Genomic DNA, 10,156 nt, shown 5'->3' on the forward strand with positions numbered 1-10,156 from the left:
CTCCAGCCCCTGGCCACCCTCTATGCAGCCGAGTTGTCCCTGATCCCATGCCCGCCTCTCCAGCCGGGGCATCCTTCCGTCCGCCAGCTGCCGTCAGCGCCGCTTCCCAAGCACCGTTAGTCAGTGACTCACAAGCTCTTGCTCCAACAGGACATGGGCTCACGGGCTGGGTGGGGGGCGGACGTGGACAAGGCAGGCAGGCGACGGGCTCCTGGGTGGCACAGTCGGTTGAGCATCTGACTGCTTGATTTCCTCACAGGTCGTGGTCTCAGGCTTGCGAGAGCCAACCCTGCGCCCTCAGCAGGGAGTCTGCTTCGGATTCCCTCCCCCTGCCTCTGCCCCTCCCCTCCACTCCCTAGAAAGAGAGAGAAGGGACGGAGGAAGGGGTGGTGACCCTGTTGTCAGGGACAGAAGCAGGAGCACGTGGCCTGGATCCGACCCCCAGCCTGAGGCTGGGTCTCCCAGGGCCCCCACATCCCTCCATGTCTGTCGTCCACCTGCGGCTGCCCCCAGCCGGCTCTGCGACTCCCACTCCCGGGGAGAGCCTGGCCTCGGGGGAGCACAGCAGATCTGGCTTTGAACCCTGTGTCTATGGCTTACTGCATGCGCCGCGTGGGGCGAGTAGCCTTGAGTCACAGTTCCTTGTTGGTAAAATGGAGACCATGCCTCCCTTCACACAGTAGCACATAATGTCCAATGCACATAATGACGTTTCCTGCCCTAGGATAGTTCTTTCCCTCTTCACTTCCCCTGCGTTTCCCCTCTGCTCCCCACCCACCACCACACTCCTTCAGCAATTTCTTCCTTTCTCTTTCCTCTATCCACTGGGACCCACAGGACACCCCGCCCCCTCTGCCTTGATCCCTGACCTTGGCCTCTCTCCCCAGGGCTTGTCAGTGCCAGGCAGGCTCCTGTATTGGCAGCTTGGCCCCTCGGGAGCCCATCTCCTCCGATCCCCTCACCGGCTCTGTCTGCTCTCATCACATCAGCTGAGGGTTTCAGCCCATCACACCCATCCGTCCCGTCTTCCTCCAGGGCTGCTGCCTCGCCTGTCTGCTCTGGCTCAGAGGGGCTCGGCCTTGTTCGAAATGGCTGCACGGAAGCCACTCCAGGGGAGCAAGAAAGATGCCATCAATGCTTCTGCTTAGTTATGCCCCAAAGTCAACGCCTCCTAAGAAAGCCTCTCCTCTTGTACGTCAATACTATTCCCAGTCTCGGCCTCGTCCTTTTACCTCCTGCTCATCATTTCCCAGCCTCTGGTTGGCCAGGGAAATCAAAGTTCCCGGAGAAGGAAACTAAATGTGGGGGTAAGGGTAGGAAAGATGGTCACAAGCAAAACTTACACATCCCCAGTACGAGCCATGAAGTAGCGAGGGCGGAAGACAACAGCACAGGGCCACCATGGGCTTGGAGACCCTTTTGTCTGTCTTCCCCTGGGCAGCCAGAGCCACACAACAGGAATCAACTAGAGCTTTGGACAAACTATTGATTCCAATCAAGGGCACTGTAGGGTTGCTGTATGTGTTGCAGGGGGGCGGGAATCCAGACTGATGGGAACAAGGACACACGGAACAAGCCCGGGGCTGAAGCACAGCACACTCCTCCCACCCCTGCCCCTGCACCCAAGCCCCCTGCCCGCCCGGCGAGGCTATAACTTGGGCTCTTTTCTGCCACAGTGGTGAGGAGCATCAGCTGGCCACAGAACAGTCAACAGACCTGATCCTCTTCAGAAGAGAAAATCCCCCAGAAAGGAACACGGCTGGATCCCCATGAGGGCAGACCCTTAGAAAAGCCAGGCCAGGAGTTCTCAGAGTAAAATCCCCAGAAGAGAAGAGCCCTAAGGATGGCGGGCTGCCTCCCGGCAGAGTGGGGCCCTTCCCTTGAGTCCATCCTGCCGGGCCGGAGAGACCAGACATCTGCTCCGGAGCCCAGGCTGGAGGCTACCAAGGAGATAGGTCACTCTTCTCTTCTGGACATCCGAGGGTGACTTTAAGGATGCCTGGAAGACATGGGGAGAAGGTGAGAAGGGACAAGGTGATGGGAGGAAGCAGCGGAACATTCTGGAAGTTCCTCAGGGCTACTTCGTAAGACTTAGGAACAGGAGGAGTCCAGGAGGGTGTCAGCTCAAAGGCTCTCAGCGGTCAGCTGGGGGTGATCTGGAAGGTCGGGAGTGCTGTTGGAGAGGTGAAGCAGGGTGTGCAAGCCGCCTACCCCTTCCCCCGGAAAGCCTCAGAGCAGTGGGGAGGAGGTTGAGGACAGCAGGTGGCCGGGCCGGCTCTCAGCACTGTGGTCGTGACATCAGGGGCAGAAGCTCTGTGTGGGAGCCCTGGGAAAGGATAGGTGCCCGGACGTGGAGCCCTGCCAGACATGCTTCCTGGTTTAGGCAAACGTGATCCAGCAAAGGCCAGGCACTGACGGGGGGCGGGGGTGACGCAGGGACAGCACGCGGCGCCAGAGTAAGAGCCGGCTGTCTCGGGAGGGGAAGAGCAGGGGCCAGTGTCCTTCCCCGAGGAGATGGCTTGTGGTCCAGCCATGCTTGGTGGCTGGAGGGGCGGAAGGGAGCTGACCCCCGAGGCTCTCCTGCCTGCTTCTGTGTGATATGTTTGATATTGGGTTGTTTGGTCAGGAGCCAACTGAATATCGAACATACTCTCACGGAGGCGGGCAATTCGGCATCAGCCTCTGGGGCTCTGGGGCTCCTGTACCCAACCTCATCTCTCTAAGACCCTCCGGAAAAGCAGTGGTGGCGACTCCGTGCACTTCAGTCCCAAGCTGGAGGCTGTGTGGGAGCACGAGAGCTGGAATTTGAAGATCGAATCTCCCTGCATCTTTCCTGTATACTGGAAGGGATGTTTCTCTGACCTTCTGTCCTTGTACTTTCTGTATCCAACACTCCCCACACCCGTGTTAACCGCTGCCTCCAGTCCCTGCGACTTCCTCGCTCCTCACTCACGCGTCCGGCAGGGGGGTCTTTGGCTTCTCTGCTTTCCTTCAGGGTGAACCGATGGGTCTCTCTGCCCCTACCTCTAGGGACCAGAAGCTCTCAAGAGTGGGCTCCAGTTTTGCCCTCTGACCCGGTGGGGGTCTCAGTTACCCCGCTGCTGGGCCTTTGTGCCACCAGGAGCTAGCTATCCTTGACATAATGACTGGCTAGAGCCCCTCACACTCCTCTCTGATGGCCCAGCTTGTCACCTTGAGTGGGGCCCACCTCTCCCCTGGCGCCCCAGGATCAGTTGCCGCCTGTCAGTAACAGGCTCCGAGTGGAGGAATGACCTGGTCTAGGGAGGCCCGGAGAACAGAGGCGGGGATGGAGACACTTGTGCTGCGAGCAGGGCAGTGGGTGGGCAGGGGTCAGGGGGAAGCCGGGAGCAGGCAGAGCTTGGCTGAGGGGCCAGGGAAGTTCTACTTAAAGATCACAGTGGCAAACAGAGGGCATGATCCGACCCAGAGGAGGGGGACCCTCCCCTGCTTCTCTCCCTCACCCCACTTGAAGTTCTGGGAGAGCTTTCCAGATACCAACCCTCTCGGTTTACTGCATCCCTGTGGCTCTAAAGGAGGAGGAATGATGTCTCCCTGCCAATTAGAGACTCTGGAAATAGCACAGTAACTTGATCTGGGGATCTGGGGGAATTGTCAAGGATCACGAGTGACCTCCCTCTTCACTGGAGCTCAAGCTCCCCGAACACTGGGAATCAAAAGGTAGAATTCAGCCAACGCAATCTGACCTCCACCCAACACAGGCAGGGGGAGGTTACCGGAAACAGAAGGACACTCTGGGGGAGACTCACTGATCTGGAATTGTCCAAGTACCCTTCTCTATTTCAGTGTTCTCCCCTGCCCTTGCCTTTTAGAACACCCAGAGAGCTGCCCTGAGAGTGGAAAGTTTCAGGGTCAGGAAGAACCTCTACCCTCCCCCACTTTCCATTGTCTAAAATCAGCCTCAGCTGTTCCCTAATTCTTCTTTGCTGGTGATGTCAGTCCATCAAAGTGTCTCACCCTGCGCTCCCCCAGGGAGGACAATAACCGGATGGAAGGAGCTAGAAAGACCATATTAGGAAACAGAGGTGGAGCCAGGAGTAGGGATAAAGACTTAAGGCTGAGGGACTTCTAGTCGGTCAGGCAGCAGCCCCCTCCCCTCTGCCCTCGGTCTCCAGTTCTCCAGTGCTGACGGGTCAGCTCACCAACAGCCACTGCTCACGATGGAGGCCATCAAGAAGAAGATGCAGATGTTGAAGCTGGACAAGGAGAATGCTCTGGACCGGGCGGAACAAGCCGAAGCTGAGCAGAAGCAGGCGGAAGAGAGGAGTAAGCAGGTGGGCACCTGTCAGCTTCTCTTCCCTGCTGGCCAGCAAGACTGGCAGGCGGAGAGCTCTCGTGGGAGAGGCAGTGAGCACCTGTGTCTGCTTGTTCTTTGGGTGGGAGGGACCCTCTTCTTTCCTAACCTCCCCGGATGGACAGAAAACATCTAGGGTGTTTGCCCCAGATGGCCTGCATGACCTTGGGAAAGCCAGTACCCCCCTCTGAGCCATGGTGTGTCTGCTGGATCTAAATGGGGGGGGCGGGAATCATGTTTTGGGAGGACCCGATTTCTAGAGGAAAAGGTGGGAGCTTGGCACGTAGCGTAGCATCTCTTTTCCCTTAAAAAACTTTTTTTAAAGATGGTATTTTTAGGTAATCTCTACATCCAAGGTGGTGCTCGAACCTACATCCCTGACATCGAGAGTCACATAGCTCTACTGACAGAGCCGGCCTTAACTGGAGTCACAGGCACCTACTCCCTAAGACATTTCCCATCCAGCAGGAATGGTGGTCTTCTAGGAAAATCCAGCAGGGCGTGGTCATCTTAGGGTCAGAGATCCCAGGGTCACACGTCAAGTCCTGGAGCAGTTGGCTGGGAATGGCTGGGGAGAAAGTGTATCTCTTTTGGGTTGGTAACATCGAGGCTGGGTTCAGAGGCCGCTCAGGGCCCAGGAGCCCCGGGTCTGAGCCGGCCCCATTGTGTGCACGTCTTGTATGTGACTGCTGGGGCTCCCACAGCTGGAGGACGAGCTGGCGGCCATGCAGAAGAAGCTGAAAGGGACGGAGGACGAGCTGGACAAGTACTCTGAAGCGCTGAAGGATGCCCAGGAGAAGCTGGAGCTGGCGGAGAAGAAGGCCGCTGACGTGAGTGCTGGGGAGGCGGAAGGGGTTTGGTCCACGCGCACAGAGCGCTGCCCTGGCAGGACTACGTCCCAAACACACTTGCACACATGCATACGCGGGGGTTCAGAGAGCGGAGACGCACACACATGCATTTCTGCATATAATCTTATATGAGCTGACACGCTCCCGTAACGGCACGCACGCTTGTTCTTAAGCACAGGGAGAAGTCAGATGTTGTCTCACCCTCCACCCAGGAATCTTAGAGGTTTCTCAGGACCCGAGCAAAGGAGTCTAGATTGCTCTCACTTTCCCCACCCCCTCCCCCGTGCCACATTCTTAGCTTTTGTGTCCAAGACTTGGCGCAGAGGTCTGTGTATTAATAGGGAAACTCTCATCTCTCAACTGCCCCATGGAGCCGGCTCCGATTTCACAATGGGACAAAAGAGGTCACACTGACCCTGGCCCTATATGGCTTTATCTATCAGGGCTAATGTGAGTGTCTGCCCTACTGCTGCCGAGAGGCCGTACTGAGCATCGCTCCTAGGGCAGCAGAGAGGCTTTCTGAGAGATGGTGGTAGAAGCAAGAAGGAACCCTATGGGGTAAAAGTGTCACCCCCAGACCTTACTCCGGGCACTGGTTCTATGACTCAGCTTTTCTAGGCTCAGGGTTGGATTTTCCCAACCAAACATGAAATAAAATTATTTTTTTCTACGTCACGTTTGCCCTAGACCACCTACTTCCCTCTGTCTTCAAACTCGAAGATTAGCACAATGACAGATGAGAGGCTACAGATGTTGAAGATCAGATGTTGGGAAGAAAAGCGACATAACAGCAACAAAAAAATGTCCCGATATTGACGGAAATGCCATCAACTCTTAGCACTAAGTTAACAGGAAAATAGAAGCACGTATTGTTTAGTTATTTTAAGAAGGCTTCATACCCAGCGTGAGGCTGGCATTCCCAACCCTGAGCTCAAGGGTTTTAACCTCCACCGACAAAGTTGGTGGTGTGCCCCCAAGGAGCACAGATTTTTTTTTTTTTAAGATTTTATTTATTTGACAGAGATCACAAGTAGGCAGAGAGGCAGGCAGAGAGAGAGCACGCGGAGGAAGCAGACCCCCACTGAGGAGAGAGCCCAATGTGGGGCTCGATCCCAGGACCCTAAGACTGACCTGAGCTGAAGGCAGACGCCCAGCCCACTGAGCCCCCAGGCGCCTCGAGCACATACTTTTTAAAATCACATTTGGTTTTAGCAAAGAGTTGGAGACACAATGTGGGCCATTCACAAATGTTTCCAGACCTTCACATGGGGCCTCTCCATTGTGAGGTGTCTCATCTCCTCTTTGGCTTTTTGGCACTTTCAGGGGTCAGGGAACATGGTGAGGGTTGTTGAATGTGTCATATGGGAGGCCAGAGGTAAAGCAGATCATATACATTATATATATTCATAGTTTCCGAAGTTTGGTCCCTTGCAAACTATTAATTCTCCCTCCCTAGAAAACTGCAATGAATGCAGGTTACCTCCAGAGCTTTGGGCAAGTGCCTCTGGGCCTGCTGGAATTGGCTGGCCAGGGTTCCAGGTGTACACGGACAGGGCTCTCGGACTCCACTGGGTCGATCTAGGGACAGGAATTTTCTCAATCCAGCACAGTGCCAGGTTAATGACAGTTTTGTGAGATGTTGGCTGAGGGCCCTCAGGGAGATTCTGGAGGCTGAAACGAGCGTGTGGGATGGAGGTGGTGTATCTAGGGGCAGTGAGAACAAGAAAGTCGAACCTTAGATCTTTCCACTTCATGTTTGCCCTAGAAAGATCAGAAGCTCTAGACAATACCTCAGTTTTATTTGGAAGATAAAGGAATTTCCCGAGGATAAATTCTGTCTGTCCTAAGCTGTTGCACACGTGCTGAACACACACTCGTCCCCACCTGGACAGCATGGACTCGGTAGATTCACTTGGAAGGAGTTTCTCCTCTTTGTATTGGAATTCATCAAAACCCACTTCAGTATGTAATAAGAGGGTAAAAAAACTCATTTAAATTCTCCCTCCCGGGGCGCCTGGGTGGCTCAGTGGGTTAAAGCCTCTGCCTTTGGCTCAGGTCATGATCCCAGGGTCCTGGGATCGAGCCCTGCATCAGGCTCTCTGCTCAGAGGGGAGTCTTCTTCCCTTCCTCTCTCTCTGCCTACTTGTGATCTCTGTCAAATAAATAAATAAAATCTTTAAAAATAAATAAATAAATTCTCCCTCCCCCCTACCCTGGGAGCTTTCCTTACAAGTCAGTAAGTGCCCGCAGAGGTGTGCTGGGGAACAAGAAATGGAAGAGGAAGGGTTTCTTTCCTCAAAGCTGGGGTCAGCAACTCCCACTTGTAAGGTGAATCCTGTCACAGCCTAGTTCTGTAGACTTTTACTGGCACATGATATGCCCACTCACTCACATATCCTCTCTCGTTTTCCTCCCGACCAGGGAATAGTTACACCCCCAGGGCCTGCAAAGCCAGAAAAACTGACAGTCTGGTCTTTTACAGAAAAAGGCGGGAGATTCCTGCCTCAAAGGATCCCAGAAGGAAAGTGTTTATAGGAATTGAGAAAAGGGCTGACTAAGGAGTAGGCAGCAAGGTTTAAAGTCGAGAGCAAGGGTCAGAGTCATCAGCAATATGACAGGTGTCTTTTGTGGGGAAGGGCACCCTATCCCATACAACTGGCCAAGCCCTTCGCAGTCCAGCTTCCACCTCTGAGATGAACAAACAGAGCATATGACTTTGATGCAGATATAAAGGTTAGAAGGAGAGGAGAGAGAGTCAGTCAGTGCATGTTCACACAGTGAGTTCTGGTTATCTGAGAAGCTTTTCTGGAAAGCACAGGATTTCTTGGATTGCTTGAACAAAGAAAGGGCAAAGGGTTGGCAAGGTCAGTCTAAACTTCAGTTTTTCCTCCCTGAATTTGTCTGAGGTCCTTTTTTAAAAGAACTGCAACACAACCAGGTAACATTTGCCATTTTAACCATTTTTAAGTGTACACTTCAATGGCAGTAAGAACATTCCCAGTGCTATCCAACCATGTCTAAGGTCCTCTCAACCCGAGGTGAAGTCAGAAGCTAATTAGCGTAAAACAAGGGGAAAGAAGAGTGTAATGTTTGGAACATAGGGTCATACCAGACGTGGAAGGGGTGGGAGGTTAAGAGCCAGGGATGGACAGAGAACACCTGATAGACTGTTGTATTGTTGGTCACCAGGAAAACAATAGCACTGGGCCTCTTGCTGCCCATCCATCATGCCTTTAAAGGGTATCAGGAGTCAATCCACCTGTTTCCCTGGATCAAGAGAAGATTATCTGTTCACATCTACCAGCCTCAGGAATGCAGTGGTGCTCTCAGCAGTCTTGGGTTTGTCTTGGATAAGGTCTCCCGCAACTTCACCAGGACAAAGGGAGGTAAACAGTGCCCCCTGCTGATGGCCACCCAGATGACAACGTCTCATTTCTGCTTCCATGGTCTCTCTCATCACATTTCTCCAAAAAGAGATGGAAAATTCCTAGGTCATCAGGGTAGAGTTTACCAAGGTTCGGAACCTTGTTCTTCCTCCCAAATTCCTGGGAGTGGGAGAGAGAAACCGGTGTACAGCTCACTCTATCAAGCCAATTACTGTCTCAATTGCTTCCTCTCAATAGGCTCATTGCTTCGTATTTTTTTTTTTTTTTAAGATTTTGTTTATTTATCTGACAGAGATCACAAGCAGGCAGAGAGGCAGGCAGAGAGAGGAGGAAGCAGGGTCCCCGCCGAGCAGAGAGCCCGATGCGGGGCTCGATCCCAGGACGCTGGGATCACGACCCGAGCCGAAGGCAGAGGCTTAACCCACTGAGCCCCCCAGGCGCACCGCGTCGTACTTTTTTAGATGTAATCATTGAGTTAGTTTGTACGAAGTTTATTAAGTGAAGACACAGAGAAAGCTCTCAAGAGTGAGAGGGTCCTCGGGTTGCCAACGAGGCCTTCAGTGCTGGGGTTTCGTAGAAAGCGAACCGGGAAACCAATCCTTTTAGCGTCTCCTCGAGAGCACCTGCAGCAGCTCCCTTCCCTTTCCGGGGCTGGTTACTCTGCGGGTCCCAGGGGCTCATCCTGAAGGGCAGGCGGCCCGATCGGCCCGTGCCCCCGGTTTCCGCACAGCACCGCGTGGCTCGGCACTGTAAGAGGAGAGAGGAGGCGGGGAGCCGGAGCCTGTGCCCGAGCGTCCGCGGGGCCAGCCCCGAGCGCAGCACCGGCCTCCGCCCCCGCCTCTCCGCACTCAGGACTGCCGACGCGGAGCGCGGGGCCGCCGATCTGAGCGCGCGGGGAGGCCGGCGCGCCGGCACCGAGTCCAGGAGTCCGCGCTCCCGCGCCCCCGAGCGGCCTGCGTGGCGGCGCCGGAGGCCGTGCCCAGTCCCGGCGGCTCTTCAGGCAGCCCAGAGCGGCCGCGGGCCGGGCCGCGCCACCGAGCGGAGGCGCTCCTGCGGCGGCGGCGACCCGTCCTCGAGGGCTCCTTCCCGCTGAAGCGGGGGCGCAGGACGCCTCTCGCCCGCGCGACGGACGGACTCTCGAGGGCGCCGGCCAGAGCGCGGCCCCGGGACGGAAGCGGCGCTTCGTTCCTCACGGACGCCCCGCGGGACGCGCAGTGGCCCCGCGGCCTTTGCTCCCACCCCCGGGTCCCCGCACCCGCTTCCGGGCGGGGGCCGAGGACCCCCGGGCCGCCCTGGGAAGGACGGGGCGGAGCGGGGCACTGCGGAGTGGGGGCCCCGCAAGCCCCGGCCCCGGGTGCGGCGGGTGCAAGCAGAAGCGCCCGCGGCGCTCGGGGCGGGAGGACACAAGGTGCCCCGACCGGTGGGTGGCGGCGGCCCGGCGCGAAGCGAGCGCAGCCCGCGACGCTCTCCGCGTCGCCGTCGCAGCTCGTCCCCGCCGCAGCCCCGCCCGCCTTTGCTGGCGCGAGAAGGCCCCGCCCCGCGCTTGCGCGGCGGGCTGTCCTCCCGTGGCCCCGCGCGGCAGGGCG

At 56.1% G+C, this 10,156-nt stretch overlaps 1 protein-coding gene and 1 long non-coding RNA gene across 4 annotated transcripts; one reads left to right on the forward strand and one right to left on the reverse strand.

Annotated features, from left to right (window-relative positions):
• Positions 1 to 2,684: 2,684 nt before the first annotated feature.
• Positions 2,685 to 8,492, forward strand: LOC309850144 (uncharacterized protein). 3 transcript variants are annotated; one of them, XM_082703696.1, is made up of 3 exons: positions 2,685 to 4,313; positions 5,038 to 5,163; positions 8,374 to 8,492. In XM_082703696.1, the coding sequence occupies exons 1-3, from the start codon at positions 4,200 to 4,202 to the stop codon at positions 8,419 to 8,421; spliced, it is 288 nt and encodes a 95-aa protein (XP_082559822.1). In that variant the 5' UTR covers positions 2,685 to 4,199; the 3' UTR covers positions 8,422 to 8,492. The 3 variants fall into 3 exon arrangements, with proteins under 3 accessions (XP_082559822.1, XP_082559823.1, XP_082559821.1); XM_082703697.1 differs by lacking the exon at positions 8,374 to 8,492 and adding an exon at positions 5,628 to 5,859; XM_082703695.1 differs by lacking the exon at positions 8,374 to 8,492 and having other exon boundaries at positions 5,038 to 5,371.
• A 553-nt stretch (positions 8,493 to 9,045) lies between these two features.
• LOC309850160 lies at positions 9,046 to 10,084 on the reverse strand. Its single transcript, XR_014304119.1, has 2 exons — positions 9,826 to 10,084; positions 9,046 to 9,230 (listed from the first exon to the last, which is right to left on the reverse strand). It is a non-coding gene; the product is annotated as an uncharacterized lncRNA (long non-coding RNA).
• Between the last annotated feature and the right edge of the window lie 72 nt (positions 10,085 to 10,156).

This window comes from Mustela nivalis (genome assembly GCF_964662115.1).
Source record: "Mustela nivalis genome assembly, chromosome: 16".
Lineage (NCBI taxonomy): Eukaryota > Metazoa > Chordata > Mammalia > Carnivora > Mustelidae > Mustela > Mustela nivalis.

What these genes read in the sequence shown, in the direction of transcription:
- LOC309850144 (XM_082703695.1), top strand. Translation starts at nt 4,200, where the DNA reads ATGGAGGCCATCAAGAAGAAGATGCAGATGTTGAAGCTGGACAAGGAG. An exon ending in CGGAAGAGAGGAGTAAGCAG is followed by an intron (nt 4,314 to 5,037) that starts GTGGGCACCTGT and finishes GGGCTCCCACAG; the next exon opens with CTGGAGGACGAGCTGGCGGC.